At 40.3% G+C, this 21009-nt stretch overlaps 1 protein-coding gene across 2 annotated transcripts; it reads left to right on the top strand.

Annotated features, from left to right (window-relative positions):
• Positions 1–350: 350 nt before the first annotated feature.
• On the top strand, positions 351–16797 carry LOC133142320 (interleukin-6 receptor subunit beta-like). Of its 2 annotated transcripts, XM_061263472.1 has the most exons (17): positions 351–488; positions 1546–1600; positions 2054–2119; positions 5003–5311; positions 5743–5863; positions 6389–6549; positions 8103–8248; positions 8729–8876; positions 9576–9655; positions 9980–10187; positions 10442–10609; positions 11406–11501; positions 11602–11754; positions 11838–11978; positions 12720–12804; positions 14151–14232; positions 14648–16797. In XM_061263472.1, the coding sequence occupies exons 1-17, from the start codon at positions 486–488 to the stop codon at positions 15071–15073; spliced, it is 2448 nt and encodes an 815-aa protein (XP_061119456.1). In that variant the 5' UTR covers positions 351–485; the 3' UTR covers positions 15074–16797. The 2 variants fall into 2 exon arrangements, with proteins under 2 accessions (XP_061119456.1, XP_061119458.1); XM_061263474.1 differs by lacking the exons at positions 1546–1600; positions 2054–2119 and having other exon boundaries at positions 371–488.
• The last annotated feature ends 4212 nt before the right edge of the window (positions 16798–21009 follow it).

Below are 21009 nucleotides of genomic sequence, written 5' to 3'. Positions count from 1 at the left end.
CTATGGATGCTAGCAAATGGGTTAAACACTGTTCACAGATTATGATCCCTTTATTTCTGGCTAAATGGACATTTGTAAATCTAAGTATCTTAAAGTTCTTGCAGAAGTATTTAGATGCTTAGTATCTAATATCCAAAATTGTTTAACTTCTCTTTTGGTAACACGCAGCCTACCTCATGAAATAAGGGCTGTTACCCAACGCATGCCGTTTCCCATCAGTCAAATATCAATAATTCCTGAAATAATTGCATATTGGATGAGCATGTGATTAAGCTGCACCATACGTTTAATTTTAAATGTGTATGTCGAGTATAGCCTCGTTCGGACATGTACGATTTCAACACTTCCTGGCTTCTCAAAGTGCGCTATTGGTTGAATGCTGACGCCTTCGTAGCAAATGCCTTATGTTAATCCGCTGTTTCAAGTCTCTTGATGGCTTTGCCTTTGATACTGTACTATGAAAGGCTTCGCTTTTCCACTTGGATATGGTAAGTAGCCTGTATTTCGGTTTTATTTCACCAGTCTGGACAGTGCAGGGGTTTAAGCCTATATGGAAGTTCTTTCAGAACTTCGCGCAGTGATCGTATGTTAACAAGATATCTGGTTACCTTTTAATACATGCTATAGTCAATACTCCCTACGTTCACACGAAAAAATAACAATGCGATGTTGCTGTTGTACTTTACAATGAGACGCCTACGGTATATTTCTCATGCACTTTGTAAAATCGTGTTTGCTTGTTTTGGTAGCTTAACGTAGACTAGATGGCGACACGTTCCCATTACACCACCCCCACCCCCCAATAAATAAATAAACTGTTTTAATGTTTTTACGTCAATGTTGCATTTCATATTTGCATGAATTATGACATGACTGGATCTGTAGAACAATGAGTACTTTCTTGCCTATGTTAAGCTTTGCAATAGGCATACGTGACTGAACAGGGTGTTTCTTTAAAGGGTGCTATTGGTTTGTATTTATTTTTCTATTACGCTACAATGCTGGATAGCTACTGCGACGACTAGGTTTAAAAATAGCACATTTTCACCATCTCTATCTGTGCTTTGGTATTTCTTTCACGTTATTACATGTTCTTAGCCCACAGATAAAGTATTCCAGTCATGTGATTCAATAAACCATAGTTGTATGCCATGTTTCTGCTTGTTCATGTTTGATTTATTAGAATGCAATTGATCCCCTCTCAAAGTCTCTGTTGGCCATTGGATCTTAAAGTGTAGGCGTATTGGGACCCAAATTAGAAATTTACTTTTGGAAGAATTGCTTTGGGAGCTTTTGTGACTTCTGGAATTCGGGGGTTTTCTGAAATTGTTAGCGGCTTTATGCTCCGATTAATTTAATCTAAATTATTATTATATTTTAATTCCTTACGACAATAGGTAAGCAATTAATAGTCCACTTTATGACTGTGGTGTACGTAGACTATTACATTTTGTGAACTTTGGTCTTCATTTTGTTAACATTGATTTGGACGGTTCTTTCGAATGCTGGTTCCTCAGAAATACTTCTTCTTTCCCCCCCACCTAGATCTTTCCCCCAGATCTTGGAATCAGTGGAGCAACTCGAGGTTCTACTGCTAATTGTAGGTTTATATCCATATTTCATTTGGACAAGTAGGGTAATCGTTTAGTCTCAGTTGTTGCTGATGTCATCTGTCTAGTAGGCTAATTATTATTTAAAACTATCAGAAAATGAAGTCGGTAAGGAAGACTTGCATTACATTAATGGCATTTGGCAGACACTTGTCCAGAGCGACGTACAGTTGATTAGACTAAGCAATCCTCCCCTGGAGCAATGCAGGGCTGTGTGGATCTTATTGTGGCTACACCGGGGATCGAACCACCGACCTTGTGGGTCCCAGTCATGTACTTTAACCACAACTTTGAAGCAGATTATTATTTTTGTTGATTGTGAAATGGTTGGTTGCCCGATTAGAGAAATGCAAAAGTTAAAGTTAGGATGATGTAGCTACTGTAGCCTATTGACAAATATCAATGAATATGTGCAATTTCATGTCACATAAATTATTTTTAAGGTGCTAAAGGCAGAATGTTTTCATCAACCTTCCTGCTGCTTTTCATTGCTGTTGTGGTATGCAGAGGTAAGTTAAAGCTTTGTTTAAAATATAGACATTTCTGTCATTTAAAAAAACCTGCTATTAGAACGGGCGTGTTTTTGAGAAGATCTCTTAGGGTTTGTGGAAGGCAAATGTGTTTTAGAGGCTCAAAAGGAGCAGAGTCAGCCAGCAGATGAGCAGGATATCTTGGACAAACCAAATAAAAGGGTGCTCCTTGTGTGTAGAGAGTTGGTGATCCCATTCAGAAAAATATTTCCAAAAGAAAAGAAGTCAAGTAGCAGCCATTTCAAAAATTTCCGGATTACCCGGTGGGATGATGGAAAGATTGGTCCTAACCGAATTATTCTTCAGTTTTCTGTTTCATTATTCATTATAGCCCTCAGCATAATTGGCTTTACACACGAATAGGATGTTGGTTTTAACCTGATTGGTTGATACAGTACATAAAGGGAATAAGGTCATAAAGAAACTTGCCTTAGGCGTATACTGTGAAGTTGTTTGTGCGGTCCATGGTTCGGCTGTGAACCTGGACCAAATGCCCTCCTGTGGTTATGTTGAGTTGCAGTTTCTTGCTATCATATTAAGTTGTATTATATAAATATGATAAGGTACAAACACACACTGTAAAATGAATGCTGAAACACACAGCATTTAGAGATCTAACAAAGTATTTTCTCCCTTCCTGATTGCCACGCCGTTCCAGGGGCCTCATTTATAAAACTGCGTAGGATTCACGTCAAAAGGTTGCGTACGCATGAAACCCAGGATGTGCGTACGCACAAAAATATTCTGATTTATAAAACAGTGCATACGCACGTCCCACGCCAGTTTTCCTTTATAAATCACAATCAACTCTAAATGTGGCGCACCTTTGCCAGCTTCATGTCCCGCCCACAGTTGCCTATAAATAGGCAGTGAAACGCCCCTAATGAATATGCATTTCACAAAGACGACAATGGCAAACGCTGAAAAGAAGGCCAAGAAAAAGGATTTCAGCCATTTGATTGCCTCTGAAAAGCTACAGGTGTGGGAATTATCCTGATTGATTGTAAATGACGAACAGTTCTGCACAACGATTGTGATGATGACGATGATAATAATAATAATAATAATGATAATAATACACGTTATTTGTCTAGCACCATTGAAAACACGGTTACAAAATTAAGAGATAAAACGAACAAAAATCCATAACAATAAACACATTATAAAACATAATATATGAATATGATAACAGTATATGAAACTATGCACTCGTATCTGCCCGACTGACGCATTGTAAACGGCATCAGTGCAGCGTTTTACTGAAGTACTGGTATTATTCCGTAATTTGTTCACCATATTATTTATGAGAATACATTTAATAACATGAAGTATTGTTTAACAATTTGTCTACATATTTGAGGGATTATTTTACAACAACATCTCCGTTTATATTTATCCTAAATCATATTTTTTGGGCACTCCAGGGAGCATCAATCAAACAACTGTTTGTTTATTCGTTGTAAGAGAGGCTTTTATCCGTTTTTGCAAATTAACTCTTCATATATGATACGTGAGAGGTAATATTTTGATTTATTTTACACAGTGGTATCAATTTCACATAATTTCTCGCATTTCATCCCATTGCCATCGGAGTCGCAGTTTCTCATTTCTCCAGTTAATGTGCGTACGCATGGGTCAGAGTTTCCGTGGAAGACCGCACATTTTCCCGTCAAGTTCGTTTTTTATAAATGCCAAAGTTTGCTTAGAAAGTGGCGTACGCATTCTTTTGTGCATACGCAACATTTATAAATGAGGCCCCAGATCTTTAGACAAAATGCACTATTAGAAAAAGGGAACCTGGTCTGGGGAAGGGAAACGCTCTAATCACCCCTATGAAAAAGTAATTGCCCCTTTGAAGGGGGCCACCTTTAGCAGCAATAACTGCAATTGAATGCATCCTATTTGATATTAGTCCTTCACATCGCTGCGGAGGTATTTTAGCGCACTGTTTGCAGAACTGCTTTAATTCAGACAAATTCATAGGTTTGGTTTCCCATGATCAAAGGAAACTTTGTTCAGCTATATCAGAGTATGCCAGCTCTTGTGATGCAACAGTAAGGATTTGTGAGAGAGTAGCATGGTGGAAACTACTGCTTAGCAAGGGAAACATCAATACTCCTGTCACAATTACTAAAGAATTCTCCAAGCCTTTTGGGATAATGTTCTATGAACAGATGAGTCAAAAGTGGAAAAGTGTGTGGATGCTTTGCTGCCTCAGGATCTGTACAATTTAACATTATTGTGGGAACCATGAATTCCATACCAGAAAATTCTTGAGGAGAATGTCTGGTGATCTGTCCTTGAGCTGAAGCATATTTTGGTTATGCAACAAGGCAATAATCCAAAACACAGAAGCAAGTCCTCATCTAATTGACTGAAAATAATTTTGGAGTGGTCCTGACCTGAATAGAGATACTGTGGCAGAACCTGAAAATAAAAAAAACAAATTTGTCTATTAAAACAAAAGAGTGGGTTAAAATTCCCCCACAGTGATGTAAAAGACATATCAATATATTATAGCAAGTGTTGCAATTATTGCTGCCAAGGGTGGTGAAACCAATATTAAATAGTATTTTTCACAGGGGTGACATGGATGTTTGATAACTTTTTACATTAAATCAATGAAATGGTCACATGTTTCGTTTACTCTGGTTCCCTTTGTCTAATATTACATTTTGTCTAAAGATCTGAAAAATCTGCAATAATAGAGGAATGGTGGGGGGATACTTTTTCACGGCACTGTACATCTCTGAGCACAAGGACCTATTATTCGCATAAGCTTATCTGTAATAAGAATTACTGCATGATCTGCACTGCTGGCACCCTCGAACGTTATGCTAATGCTCATTGTTTCATTAACAGATCAGAATGAAAATGAAAAGTGTGAGGTTTACCCGAAAGATCCAGTCGTTTCCAAGGGTGATAACATCCGAGTCATGTTCAGAGCCCCAGACAACAGCCTCTGTGGTAACTTTGGCTCGTATAGTCCTGAGAAGGTATTCTGGATGCTGAATGATGAGAAGATTAATGAAACCCTATACACCATGGTCAATTCAACCATCCCTGCTGTGGACGTTCAGAATTTCACCGTCCGAACTGGAACGGTGACGTGCCACATCTATGTGGAAGGAAAGAACACCATTCTGGGAGGAACTAACATAAAATTGCATGGTGAATATTGGCTACATGGCCATGCAAAGCAGTCATGTCTATCTCCTGGTTAGGCTGTTATTGTGAAGTGTCGGTGGCAGTGTAGTGGCCGTAGATGGTTGTAGAGTTGGGCTATAAGGTTATGCGCTGGGGTGTTGCTATTATACCCTTGAGTAAGAGGAAAAGTAAAGGTAAAAAAGATGACATTGATGACTTGCCTTACCCAGTCTTGTTAAACTATTGTAAATATTAGTTGGAACTAGGTGAACTCTAGCTAACTGAGGTAACATCATGAAAAATACAGCTTTAAAAAAAAAAAAAAAAAAAAAAAAATGTTTTTACAAGTTACTGGGGTGCTGAACATTGTCAGGTTTATGAAATGATCTTGAATAAATGGCCTCAGCATAAGAGTAGTCTGCCTCTGTCTAAAATATATTTCTGTTTCCCAACAGTTCCACCAGAGAAACCAACAAATGTATCCTGTGTAACAGTTATAACTGAAGGTTTCACATGCTATTGGCATAGTGGCGAAGACACTTTGTCGGACACCACCTACACTGTTACAAGGAGGGTGTAAGTATTATGGTTATTATGCAACGATAAGCCAGTATCTTTGCTTTGTTGGCCTACTTGCCCCCAGCTTTGTGGTTTTAATTCCATGGAGCTTCCAACAAAGTTTTGGGTTGTTCTGCAAGAGCCTGATCACCCTTAGACTTCTGTCAGTACTTTCATATACAGTGGGCTCCAGAATTATTGACACCCTTAATAAAAAATTTTGGGGGAAAAAAGCTGCATATAAAAAAACAACATGGATAATGATCTATATTTTATGTTCAAATATATGGGAAAACTTGATTTTTATTTAGCAATAACTTTTTTTCAGAAAACCACCGGGGTCAAAATTATTGGCTCCCATAACAGTTATTATAGATAAAATGGAATGCGGCCAGCAGCTTGTGCTTCAGGAACATGTGGCAGTCTGCTGGGACATGACCCATTTCATGATCATTTTACCCTCTTTTGGTGATGTGCTTGTACCATAACCGCTGGGAATTCTTGAGGCTTTGTTCCACTAATCTCAACATTGTCTATTTCCAGACATTGGTTTAATGCCACAGAAAATGATAGCTGTACATCAAGAAGCAGCCCTTGCTCATTTCCAGATTTATTGTTCTCCTCTGAAGTATGGGTGACTGCCCGGAGTTCTCAGGGCGAAGCTAATTCAGATGTTTTGGATTTGAAGGACATTTATTCAACAGGCAGGTCCTCTGAAAATGAACTGCATGCTTCACTGCCAGTTAAAGACTTGCATACGTGCTATGCCTACACATAACTGAATTCAGGAACGTAAAATAGTCTCCTTCATCTGACTGCTTTTTTTGGAAAACATTTGAAGTAATGAATTGTTTGCATGTGTGAATGAGTGTTGCTATACAGTCCCCTCCAAATGTATCAGAACAGCGAGGTCAATTTGTTTTTGAAATACATTTGGCGTTGAGATGAAACACGAGACAAGAGTTCAAAATTTCTGCATTTATTTCTTGGTATTTACACCTAGATGTGTTAAACTACTTGGAATATCGCACCTTTGGTATCAGACCAACCAATTTTTAGGTGAGCAAAGGAGTATTTAAGTAAATTGTATTAAATAACACTTAATATTTGGTAGCATGTCCTTTGCTTGCAATAACTGCATTAAGCCTGCAACCCATTGACATCACCAAATTGTTGCATTCTTCTTTTGTGAGGCTTCTCCAGGCTTTTACTGCAGCCTCTTTCCATTTTCTTCCCCCCCTTCATTCTCTGCTTCAGGAGGTGAAATGCATGCTCAATTGAGTTAAGGTCTGGTGATTGACTTGGCCAGTCTAAAGCCTTCTACTTTTTCTCCCTACTGAATTCCTTTGTTGTGTTGGCAGTGTGTTTTGGGTCATTGTCTTGCAGCATGATGGTGTTCCTTCCCATTAGTTTGGACGTATTTCTCCGTAAGTTGGCAGACAGAATGTTTTTGTAGACTTTGCATTCATCCTGCTGCTACCATCAGGAGTTACATCATCAATAAAAATGAGCTAGCCCATTCTGGAAGTAGACATGCACGCCCAAGCCATGACACCTCCACCATGCTTCACAGATGAGCTTGTATGTTTGAATCATGAGTAGATCCCTTCTTTCTCCACACTTTGGCCTTTCCATCACTTTTAGAGGTTCATCTTGGTCTCATCAGTCCATAAAACAGAACTGATTTCTGTACTTCTTTGCAAATTGATTGATGTTTTGGGGTTTTAAATGTTTGAATGTTTGTCATCAACTGGTGTTGTTTTCCCTGGTCGACCTGTTCGATGTCTGTTTCTCAGTACGCCAGCGGTTTATTTCTTTTTTTAGGACATTCCCAGCTGTTGTACAAGCTATCCCCAATGGTTTCCCCTTTTTTCTTAGCTTCAAAATGGCATGCTTTTCTCCAAATAACTGCTCTCTAGTCTTCATGTTCGTTTATCTTTTCTAAGACAAATGCAGTCTTCACAGGCAAAAAGTTCCAAGTTGTTTTACAAATCTAGATATAATTACATTACCATGAAATAAAAGCTGAAATTCAGATCTGTCATCTCATGTACATTGTTTGAACTTGATTGTCTTCAGTGTAGAGCAAAAACAAAGGAATTTACCTTATTGTTTCAATACTTTTGGAGGGGACTATAGGTTTTCTTACAGATAGGCATGTGCACACAGTTTGTTTTACACCAGCTTCTACAGTCTCTTTCCATGTTAATTATGTTGGTAATCTGATGCAGTGATGATACTCTCATTCTGGCTCCAGTGAAACTCAGCCCACCTCAAAAGGTTAAGGCAGAGCGTCCTTTTAACACTGTGGAATTGACTTGGGAAGGACCAAAGATTGGCTTTAACCGTGCTTTGGTCTATGAAGTGCAGTACTCCTATCAGCAAGGAGGCCCAAGCCATAAGGTAAACCTTACAGTCTACAAGAAGCAATTTCCCACAGCTTAGTAATTACTCTTAGTAATGTTTAGTAATGTTTTTATTTTTTTATTATTGCAGTAGAAATAGTTGAAATGGCCAAATAAATTGTTTTGAGCTTGAACTATTATTTCCATGGTTTGAACATGTTGGCATTATGGGCTGGTTTCTGTGACATGGATTAAGCCTCGCCCTAGACTGAAAACTGCTTAACTGAATTTGTGTTTTTGTCGAGGACTCTGCTTAAGTCATGTCTGGGAAACCGGCCTTGAATGAATTGAGTCTAGCTAAAATAAACTGTATAAACCGTATTAACAAGCCTACTAATTGCTTCAAGTAAAATATCCAGCTATATCACTAAGTGGATGTGAAAATGTGATCTGTGTAAATTGCTGTGAAGAAGAGCATATGCTAAGTGCTGAAATGTAATTTGTGTGTTTTTTTTGTGTTTTTTTTTTTTATATATAGCGTGTGACAAATTCCACTAGGCTCCGCATTAATCTGGAGACACCATGCACCCGCTACACCATATCTGTGCGCTGTGCTGTGCAGGCAGAACACATACATGTCTGGAGCGACTGGAGCCCTGACACCACAGTTATATCCCCTCTGGATGGTAAGGGCAGGTAGTCTGTACAGCTGGGTCCCACACCACACTTGGAAAGCTGTGTGTAGGGTGAGAAATGGGGAAGTTAGAAAATACCTTAAATCATGTCCTTAAATGTAACTTTGTCTGAAATGATTGAAACTGAAATTAATGATAATACAGTAGGAAAATATAAAATTTAGCAAAAAATGTTAGGCTACTGACTCCGATAGCTTAGCATGAAGACTTGAAACCTATTTCGCACACCTTACAGCAACTCAGAAGCTGTCTTATTTATACAAGGTATTGTGAAAAAAATTGTAAAAGCAAGAGACATTATTCTCTGAGAAGTTGGCTAATGATGAAGACCTTCAGAAGCTGTGCAGATCACTGTGTGTTCAATGGTTCTAACCGTCTAACTTCTCCTAAAACAGTGTCTCATTGAAAATTTTTCCCGCACAGGTATTTCAAATACATGATACATTGGGTAGATAAGGGCACTTTGGAGTTGCTGTAAGGTGTATTTCTTCACTTTGAAGGAGGTAGGCTACTGACTCCGATAGGCTTCAAGTCTTTATACTTAGCTAAGATGTTTTGGTAACGTGGAAATTGAGCCAGTGAATGTCTAAGTCTGGGTAATTCGGTAAAAAAGTACATAATGTTGGTGTATATAATTTGGGGATTGCTATTTATGTTAACCAATATTTTTCTCGTCACATCTGTTAACAGTACACAGCATGGATTTACTTCTTTGGAGAAAAATCCAGTCTGATGAGAGTGGGAACAGAACAGTCCAGCTGATGTGGAAGGTAAGACTGTAGCCATACCACCCCAAAACTTTATCTTGCCTGTTGACTAAGGCTAAACATGTGTGGGATTACACTGGGATGGGAGACCTTCTGGGGGACCTAGATTACTGCAGGCTGTGTTGCAGCTCTGGGGATGTTCCTTTCTGCTAGGAAGACAGACCCATACTGGTCCAGCCGCAAGTGGGAGACTGCACAGCTGGTGATGCTGCCTTCAGAGTGTGATGTTGTCCTGAAGTCCTGGATTCTGTGGTCATTAAAGATCCCACTTATCCTTGAAAGTAAATGGAGAGAGAAGATGAGGATTGCGTCTTTCTCTTGCTCCAGGGGGTTCCAACATCTTGCGATGCCATTGATGGCTACAGAGTTACTCTCAAGGCCGAAAACAACCGTACGACTGTACTATTTAACACAACTCGCACAAAAGCGTCCATAACTGTTGACAAGGAGGCATACACTGTCAAGATTGTCACTTACCGACGTGAAAACATTTTATCAGAAGATACCACCACCATACCGGCTCTGGATGGAGAAGGTACCGTGCTCTTATGTTGATTCTGCCTTAAGTGACTGCTGAAAACCCCTATGGTTTCTGCTTACGGTATGAATGTGGTTTAAAAACAGTACACGTGATTATATGAGTGTGTTGTCCTAATGGCTTTATATTGTTTGATAATAAAATTATCAAGGAATGGTGATAAAGAAACTGTGGGGGAAAGACAAGAGATATATTTTTCTGGTTCTGTTGTCCCAATTTCTGTATTAATTGGTTCTTTATCCTAATTCCAGGTTTTCTGCCAGTGGAGGCAGCCCATGTGTCCTCCCACAATGGTCAAATCAATGTCAGCTGGAGGGCACCCTCTCAATCACACACATCTTACATGGTGGACTGGTCTACTGATGATGATGATGATTACAGTTGGCAGGAAACTAAAACCACAAACATTGCTTTTAGTGGTATACCTTACCTATGTATTGTATTAATGGTCATTTCATTTGTAAATACAGTGTGATTCCATGTAGTGATTACTTTGATTTAATAAGGGATTCTGAAACACACTATTTTGTGTTCGTTTTTAAATGGGAGTGGATAGTCTACCCTACTTACAATTTTGCCCTGCTTTACTCAGACAGGGGGTAAGTAAAGAGGACTACTGATGGAGAACCTTTTTGTTTGTGAGTAAAACTGAATAATAATTTTAATGAGGTTCAATACAATAGTGGTTCAATAGTCTCTCATACAGTTGCTCTCCATTAAGCAAATGGATTAAATCCATTAACATAAAAAATATATATTGCTGTTGTATTGTGGTATGCTACTCTTAAAAGCGTGGGGGGATCCTTTGAGCAATTTGTAGATAAAGTATTAAAATGCAACAAAATTATGGATGCCCCCTGCCCAAAAAACAAAACAACAAAAAAACTAATGAAACAAAACTAAATAACTAGTACATCCAGTCTAACTGCTTTTGAAATGATGCCATGTAACACATTCTGTTTGGGACACATCCAGCAGTGCTGGCTTCTGCTTTGTGAGGTCTGGACTGGAGATGTTGAGATGTGCCTTCAGCTGCGACGTCTTGTATTTCTGCACTGAATTGCCATTTGTGCCGATTTGTCATAATTGTATGAGGGGTATTTCTGGTAAATAATAAAATAAAATAAAATAAAATGGGAAGATTTAACCCTGAGCATAAATGATGAAATTGACCTGAAATTGATGCATTCTTTTTTTTCTCTTGCATTCCTGTAGGTCAGCCACTAAAACTGTACAAAATTACAGTGACTCCACTATACAGCAAAAGTTCCGGCCCGGAAACCATCCTGAAGGCATACGCGAAGGAAGGGGGTGTGAATCACGCTGTGTACTTGCCTTGACCTCTGTCATGGAGCAGAACAATGTTCTCGTTCGGCTTACTTGTCTTGTCTCTCGTGTGTTGCTGTTCCAGCACCGGGGGCCGTTCCGTGGGTGAACGTGACGGACGTTGGGACCGAGGGGGCCCTTGTCAGGTGGGCGGCTGTGCCCCCCAACGCGTGCTGCGGCTTCACCGTCAACTACACGGTGTTCTACAGGCCCGGCCCCGGCCCCGGCCCCGAGGAGAGTGAGTGTGGTCCCGCTCTGCGCCGCTCAGCCGGCCCCGCGCCGCGCCGCGTGCCCAATGACCCGGCGTGTTCTCTTCCTCAGGCGTCACGGTGCCCGGCACGCAGCAGCGAGTGCGTCTGGGCCGCCTGCGGTCCGGCACCACTTACACGGTGCACGTCATGGCCAGCTCCATCGCCGGGGGAACCAACAGCAGTGACAGCGTCTTCACGACGCCTAGCTATGGTAAGAGAGGGTAAAGTTTGCTGTTGTGGCCAGTCTGATTTGACTGAGCTCCTTTCGAGCAGTGGCTGCACAGCTCGGCTGCGCAGTGAAATGCTGCAGTGTTTGGCAGGGAGTAATGGGGGATATCAATAGGCTGGAAAGAGAAATGTTTTCTGGTTTCAACATGCTATGTAAATTCTATTTACCTATCTATATATCTACACTCATTGAGCCCTTTATTAGGTATTTATTAGACCTATTTTTTAGACTTAAGTCTTCTGCTGCTGTAGCCTGTCCATTTAGAGATTTGACACGTGTATTTCAGAGATGCTCTTCTGCACACCACACTGTTTGTTTTACTGTCACATTCCTGTCAGCTTTGACCAGTCTGGCCCTTCTCCTCTGACCTCTCTCATTAACAAGGCGATTCTGCCCGCGGAACTGCTGCTCACTGGATGTTTTATGTTTTTAGCACCATTCTCTGCAAACTCTAGACACTGTTGAAAATCCCTCAGATATACTCAATCCACCTCGTCTGGCATCATTCCATGGTCAAAGTCACTTAGATCACATTTCTTCCCCATTCTGAAATTTGCTCTGAAAAACAGCTGAACCGCTTGACCATGGCTGCATGCTTTTATGTATTTAGTTGCTGCCACATGATTGGCTGATGAAATATTTGCATTAACAAGCTGGTGTACAGATCTACCTAATAAAGTGCTCAGTGAGTGTATCTATCGATCTATCTGTCTATATATACAGGTTCCCACTTCATCATCATGCTTTGGATCTTCGGTGGACTTGCCGTAGTCCTACTCCCAATGATTGTGCTCTGTTGTTTCATAATGTAAGTCTTCATGCTGTTTCCTGGTCATTTTATTGAATAGTCCACCCAATACCGTATCACTGAGAATGCAGCTTGAGTGTCTTCTCTGCACTTAAACATATTTTGGCTCCCGGGCTTTTACTAAGTGATCTTCAGTAATATCATTTGCTGTAGCAATAGCATTCTGTTGCATTATAATTCCAATATAGATCCTTTGGCAATGCAAGTAAAAAAACCACTGCAGTCATATCCCCGCTTTCTTCAACGTGTTCCCTATTTTGAAATTCCGAGCCCAATATGACGTGGCTCCGCCCAAATCCCACGGGGTTTTGGCTTTATTTAAGAGAATTTTGTATGGTTTTAATAGGGGCTGAAAAAAATGAATATAGCACTAATTTTGATTGGTTGAAACAGTGTAAGGTTGAGAGTGCCCTATGGCACTTGTATGGAGATTGTTAAACTAAAACTATGACTCTACAGTATGGAACTAGCTCCAAAATAATTCAGTTTTATTACTTTCAGATTGCTTAAGGGGGGGGGGGGAGCTACATCCTTAATATTTGAGAGTTGGTGACTCCAAGATGGAACCAATCTTTGCAATTCTTGAACTGTGATCCTTTGGTTCCTTATGGGCTTCCTCACCGTCTGTAGGGACAGTGTGTGCTTGCGTCCTCTTCCTGGCAAGTTTGAAGCCATTCCATACGTTTTATATTTTTTTCATTATTGCCCTTACAGTGCTATGTGGCAAGTTGAACCATTTATGCATTTTTGAGTTTGTACCTGTCTCGTCAGTTAACAGTTCTTTAGCTTTTTCCATGCAGAAAGGATTTTGCATGGTTGTTACCTCATTTTCATACTCGAGTGAAACAGGAACTTTAATTACTCAATAGAGTTCCTTTATACTGAGATGAATTTCACTTTGTTTGATTTCATTTTACAAAAATGATATTACTTTAATAAAAACATTGAAACATGAGAGTATATGTATTGAAATAAAAGTTGTATGTAGTTTTCCCATCTGTGTGTACATAAGTAGATTATCTGTGTCATTTATTGTATGCAGCCTTTTTTCTTCATTTCCATGAAGAGGAAAAAATTCTCGACTTGCGTAAGTGTATTTAACGTGGTAGGCGAATGGCACTAGATCTATAGCTTATAGGCAAAGTAATATTCAAAAGTGGCATCATCAAGATTCTTGCCTCCAGACCTCAAAAGGGAGCATTTCTGGATTTCATGGAAACTTTTAAGCGTAGTCTGAAAAGGTGGGTTGTTAAAAACTGCTGGTTAATCTGTCTTGTTGCTCCTTCATTGAATGACGAGAACAGACTTCCTCATCTGTGTTTCTGTTTGTATTACTTCCACCTCAGACAGAAGAAGCATATCCTCAAGTCTGTGCCAAACCCTAGGGACAGTGACGCCGTATCATGGCCGTCTTCGTACTCTCCTATGGTATATGTCTGACTGTCTGCTTGATGTTTGTCAAAAGCTTTCCATAAAACAGTGATGGGCCAGGGAGGCTTTATGGCTGCCAGAATGAATGTCAGTTCTGTCACATACTGGAATTTCAACCAATTGATGCATTTTGCTGTGGTGAGAGAATTATTGATTATTTCCAACATGATGGACAATTTGTTAGCCCCAGCCATTATCCTGCAACCGCTACCCCGCATCCTCCTCTTCCCAAGGTCTTAGGGTGTTACTGTAAAAATGGACAAATTGTGATTAAACGCAGACATTTGTCTTTGAAGTAATATTATTACTTAAATTTTACTCTTACCAGGGCTTACGCCTAAGGAATGTCATCTTTGAAAATGGGTAGTTTGCCTAAAGTAAACCCTGTATGCAATCACCTTTCCATTTCCAGCCCCTCCTGTTGCCTTGCGAGGAGAGCTACTCTGAGAAGCCGAGGGTCTCCATGCGTGATGGTTGTGCCAGTCCCAGCCCCACCAGCACAGAGACTGCTCTGCCAGTATCTCCTGACCAGCAACCAGACCCCGCCTCTGACCTGGGCCCCTGCGCAATGAAATGCCCACAGGAGCCCATCAGGTCCCCACCCTACTTATGGGAATGCCCAGCTCCTGGAGAATGGGATGGGGGAAAGAAGGAGCCTGTCAGTCCCTACCTGGAGAACTGCATCCCATCTGTGAAGCAGAGGGTCTATCCGTGTGGCGAGAAGGCATGCAGGTCTACGCCAAACCCTCAGGGATTCTCTGCCACGATGCCGGCTTATGTCTCTGTAGAAGGGCTCCAGGAAGGGCTGCTTAACCCCGTGCCATATGCACATTTATAAGGCCGTCTAAGTCGTGGCCATATTTCTCTAAAGAGTCGTCAGTGCACCCTAATGTTTCACAGGGCTGGGATTGCTTCCGTTTCAGAGCAGTCTGTCTGTTATTCGGGTTGTTTAGACGAGGCAGTTTGGTGGAGCAGGTGCACAATTGATGTCAACTGAATGATTGTTGATACAGTACAGGTAAATCCTATTCTCAACTATTGAAAATGGAGTGGAGCGTTTAGATTCTGAAAGTTAAGTATACCCGATCGTGTTCCACCCTGACGCCCTCTCTCCTGCACAGCGCTATACCTAATCGTGTTCCACCCTGATGCCCTTTCTCCTGCACAGCGCTATACCTAATCGTGTTCCACCCTGATGCCCTCTCTCCTGCACAGCGCTAGACCTAATCGTGTTCCACCCTGATGCCCTTTCTCCTGCACAGCGCTATACCTAATCGTGTTCCACCCTGATGCCCTCTCTCCTGCACAGCGCTATACCTAATCGTGTTCGACCCGGATGCCCTCTCTCCTGCACAATGCTATGCCTGCCGTGGTCTCTCAGGGCTGGCACATTCTGGTTTTGATCACAGAGCCCAGAGTGTATTACTACATTAAAGACTTGTATGTTAGCTTGGTGATGCATAATATTGAGACACATTAGAAAGCAAAGAAGTTTAATCATTTCTTTGCAAATCAAATAAAAGCAAATAATTCTATAATAGTTTGATTCTCAACTGAATTCTCAACTGAAGGTTTTGAAGATTATAATGGTAGTCTCCCTGAAACCAACTAAAAACATGGTGTAAAAAATGGCATGGTGTACAAAATGAGACCTTTTCACCTCATTATTAGAAATAACGAAAATATATCTATCTTGAACCTACTGAGGCATGATTTTATTTTATACGCAACATCCAGTAAAAATATATAATATACACTGGTACTTTGACAAGTGATAAGTGAGGCTTTATGGGTGCCAGAATGAGAGGGTCGCATGTACTGCTGTAGCCTACCCACTTTCATTCCATGGTCAGAGTCACTTAGATCATTCTCCCCCCATTCTGATGGTTAATGTGAACATTAACTGAAGCTCCTGACCCATATCTACGTGATTGTATGTATTGCACTGCTGTCACACCATTGGCTGATTAGATAATTGCATGAATAAGTAGGTGTAATAAAGTAAAAATGCTCAGTGAGTGTATACACTCATTAAAGCAGACCAGTCTTTTTAGTGCATGACAAAGCCATGTGTATACTTCAGCACTGAATGTCTCACCAATTTTGTGGTTACATTGTGCAATGTCCTTTCCAGAAATGAATTGGAACATTGTGTGTGCATGGGAGAAAAAGCAGAAACGAAACTCAGATTTGCATCCCCTTCCATAAATGCTAGTGTGTACTGGTGTCATGAAACCCCTTCATGAGCCGCCGCATGTTTATACTCGGAATGACCTGCTCTCAGTATGTAGCCAGTTGTACCAGTTGGGCTCGCAACTGAGAGGCAGCTGTACTGCCAGTACTATTGCTGCTTTAAACAAAGTAAATAAAAGCTGAATTGCTGCTGTAGAAATATCCAGCTGTATAAACAGACATAAGGGGAACAAGTTATAAATCACAGTTATGGAACTATGTTTATTCACAAAATAGGACCTCCAGGGTATGTTCTTTACTGTTTTGATCTCTTTATAACCTTGTTCATAATGATTGTGACCACCAAAATAAATTTTAATGTAAAATGATTGTACATCTCATTTGCCTGAATTCCCTGCTTGTTGGAAGTCAAGTTTTGACCTGATGCAAATTCATCAAGATGAATACATTAATCTACCATTAGAAGCAGAACTAGCAGGTACTGTGGATGGGGCACACCCATATGAGCAGCAATGACCTCCACGCCCCCGAGTTGACCTTGAAAGGTGTAAAACTGCCTTGGTTTTTCTTTGCAATGTTCTAAGTGTGACATTCTATTTAACCCCCTGGGCCTGCCCAATTTACCTTTGGTAGCCACCCCAAAACTTGCGTAAGACCAGTTGTCTGCTCGCCCACTAGTGTACCTGGCATGTATTAAGCTGAAAATACCCCTGTGCCATTACCAGCAACTCTCCAAACACAAACCCATGAACAGAGTCACAACTTACTCGCCTAGAACTGTTAAGCACTTTTTTTTTGTAAAATACCTTTTCCTCTGTTAGGGAATATTCCAAGTGACCGTGGAAGATGTTGACAATACTGAGGCCAAACACAAAGTCTTCAGGCTGTTTGTAGGATCTTGGCAATTCTCCAATAAATTTGTTTATGGCAGTTTGTAGGATCAGCATTTAGTCCATGTTATAGTCCACCAGGAGATGGCGGCAACATCTTCTTTGACCACCCAGTTGTTTTAATGTTTAAGGCAATACCACTTTTCCTTTTTTATTTTTCTGTCTCTCCAGAATAATCCTATTCAACATAGGAAATAACAGAAGTTAGGTTACCTTTAGATGAAATGAAGCAAATGTAGGTCATCCCACAATAATTGTCTTCATCTTATTCAAAGATGTGAATCATGAAAGGTATGAATGGCTCACATAAAAAAGGCTCTTTCATGTTCTAAGCTCTTAAAACAGAAATGTGTGAACAGCAAATAACATAAATATTGAATTGAATAATTGAAATTAGACCAAAACTTTGAAGAGGATGTTGAAAGCAACAGCACAAAATCAGTGATGCACATCAAAACCATCATTCTTTTCTACAGACGCCAGGTAGCGCAGCAAAAGCTAACTGATCTTCTTATAACTGGTATGCCAGCACCTCAGACACACTTTTGGAATACAAATCTAAATCAAAACTACCCTCATTCTCTTACATTTTATTTGACTTTTAAAAGCAATAACCCTAAGGTGACCAATAAGCGGTTATCAGGAGCTAAATCCTCATCACCTCTTTGCATCAACAGGGGCGTTAGGGTCAGTTGGTTTAACCTGCCATGGACATTAAAAAAGGCTAAAAGAGCTAGTAGTGTCTCTGCCTGCGATGGAACAAATACCTTGTCAACTGCAGAGGTTTACAGTCCCTGGTCCAGTTAGGATAGAGCAGGGACTCCACATACCCCTGGGTATGCTGATTTCTCATTTTAACAGCAATGGCAATCCAAGAATCTTTCTCATGCTTTTAATGTTTTGAGGGATTATTTACCCTCTAAGGCCTCGTTATGACAGAAATACAATGCAGTCCATAAGTATTTGGACAGTGGCACAATTTTTGTTACAAGCCCAATTCCAAAACAGTTGGGACACTTTGTAAAATGTAAATAAAAACAATGCAATGATTTGCAAATCTCATAAACCCATATTTTATTCAGAATAGAACATAGAAAACATATCAAATATTTAAACTGAGAAATTGTACCATTTTAAGGAAAAAATTTGGTAATTTTGAATTTGATGGCCGCAACATGTCTCAAAAAAGTTGTGACAGGGCCATGTTTACCACTGTGTAGCATCCCCTCTTCTTTTAACAACAGTCCATAAACGTCTGGGAACTGAGGAGACCAGTTGCTGGAGTTTTGGGAGAGGAATGTTGTTCCATTCTTGTCTGATATAGGATTTTAGCTGCTCAACAGTCCTGGGTCTTCTTTGTCTTATTTTTTGTTTCATGATGCGCCAAATGTTTTCAATTGGTGAAAGGTCTGGACTGCAGGCAGGCCAGTTCAGCATCCGGACTCTCCGAAGCCATGCTGTTGCATGTCTTGCTGGAATATGCAAGGCCTTACCTGAAAAAGACGTTGTCTAGATGGGAGCATGTGTTGCTCTAAAACCTCTATATACCTTTCAGAATTGATGGTGCCTTTCCAGATGTGCATGTGCACTAATGCACCCCCATACCATCAGAGATGCAGGCTTTTGTACTGAGCGCTGATAACAAGCCGGATGATCCCTCTCATCTTTAGTCCGGAGGACGCGGCGTCCATTGGTTTCCAAAAACAATTTCAAATTTTGATTCGTCTGACCACAGAACAGTTTTCCACTTTGCCTCAGTCCATTTTAAATGAGCTTTGGCCCAGAGAAGACGACGGCGTTTCTGGATCGTGTTCGCATATGTATGATAGAGCTTTAACTTAGATTTGTGGATGGCACGGCAAACTGTGTTCACAGACAATAATTTCCGGAAGTGATCCTGAGCCCATGCAGTGATTTCTGTTACACAGTCATGCCTGTTTTTTTTGAAGATATTTTTTAGGCCTTTTTCAGCTTTATTGGACATCATATAGAGACAGGAAGAATGGGGGCGAGAGAGAGGGAAAGACATGCGACAAATTGTCAGACGGTCAGATTCGAACCGTTGACGTCGCGGCTCACAATGAGCATGCGGTCAGTGCTCTGCAGGCTGCGCCACCGAGACACCCAGTCATGCCTGTTTTTAATGCAGTGCCGTCTGAGGGCCCGAAGATCACGGGCATCCAGTATTGGTTTTCGGCCTTGTCCCTTGCACGCAGAGATTTCTCCCGATTCTCTTAATCTTTTGATTATATTATGTACTGTAGATGATGAGATTTTCAAAGTCTTCGCAATTTTACGTTGAGGAATATTATTCTGAAATTTTTCCACAATTACTAGACGCAGTCTTTCACAGATTGGTGATCCTCTGCCCATCTTTACTTCTGAGAGACTCTGCCTCTCTAAGATGCTCTTTTTATACCCAATGTTACTGGCCAATTAACCTAATTGCAAAATGGTCCTTTCTTTTTAGTACTACATACTTTTCCAGCCTTTTATTGCCCCTGTCCCAACTTTTTTAAGATGTGTTGCTGCCATCAAATACAAAATTACTTTATTTTTTCCTTAAAATGGTATTTTCTCAATTTAAATATTTGATATGCTTTCTATGATCTATTCTGAATTAAATATGGGTTCATGAGATTTGCAAATCATTGCATTATGGAATTGGGCTTGTACTTTGGCTCTGTACTCTTAGCACATTGGATCAAAAAATTAATGAGGTTAACATGCAGACACCTTTAATTTGAGGGTATTTACATCCATATGGGGTGATCATGTAGGAATTACATCCATTTTAAACATAGACCACCCACTTAATGATACAGTGTACAGAAGCATCTTATCGGCTCAAGTTCAATGAAATGCCTCTTGGCAATGACCCCAAACATACCCCAGTGCTCTTAATGATGTTCCAAACTGTTTATTTTTCAGCCTGATAATTGCTTCCCTGTGTTTCATTGTCACATACATTCTAGTCCTACATTTGACAATTGGTAAAAACAGATTCCAAAGGCAATCAAAAGCCTAGAATAAAGACTAGATGCTCAAAGCTTTATTGTACTCCCTGCTGGAAAAAAACAAAAAAACAGCTCAAGCTATGTTTTCAATCAGCTGGTAGGTGGTATTTGAAGCTGGCCATAGCTGAATTTTACACCAGGGCCTGCAATAAGGAAGTGATTGCATAAAACAGCTTTTTCAACAGGATTTTGAAATGGAGGACTTCATTTGGAGGACTTCCTTGGAATCTCTCGTCTGAGTGAATATTTCTACATTTCCCAAATATTTGATTATTATTCAGTATCCATATAAGGAGCCAGCCTGCGTTTTAATAATAAATAGCATTCAATAAATGGACTTGAATACATTAGGATACAAGATGTTATTGTACTTTTGTATGATCTTCTCAACCTGCTGCTGGAGAGCACAAGAAGAGGAAGGTTGAGATAAGTGCAAACACTTATTTCCAAGATAAGAAATGTTATAGTTTAGTAAGCAAAATTAAGTATTTTACACCTCATATGACCCATAATATAATTTACTGGTGTCCTTTTGGAGTCTCCAAATGTCATTTTTTGGAAAATTTGGAAACAATGGAGAATACTCATTTTGGTGATATTGTCATCAAATTTGAAAGGATATTTGTCTAGTGGGCAGTGGCTCCATTGTCTTTCTAAGTGCACCAGCCACAACA

This window comes from Conger conger, chromosome 12 (assembly GCF_963514075.1).
Source record: "Conger conger chromosome 12, fConCon1.1, whole genome shotgun sequence".
NCBI classification, from domain to species: Eukaryota; Metazoa; Chordata; class Actinopteri; order Anguilliformes; family Congridae; genus Conger; species Conger conger.
Note: the sequence above shows the minus strand (reverse complement) of the source record. Positions and strands in the feature narration are given on the sequence as shown.

Bases quoted from the DNA above. Each gene is read 5' to 3' on its own strand.
- LOC133142320 (XM_061263472.1), top strand. The intron at 2,120-5,002 runs GTAAGTTAAAGC...TTTCATTAACAG, and splicing joins TGCTGTTGTGGTATGCAGAG to ATCAGAATGAAAATGAAAAG. The intron at 11,502-11,601 runs GTGTGAATCACG...TTGCTGTTCCAG, and splicing joins GGCATACGCGAAGGAAGGGG to CACCGGGGGCCGTTCCGTGG.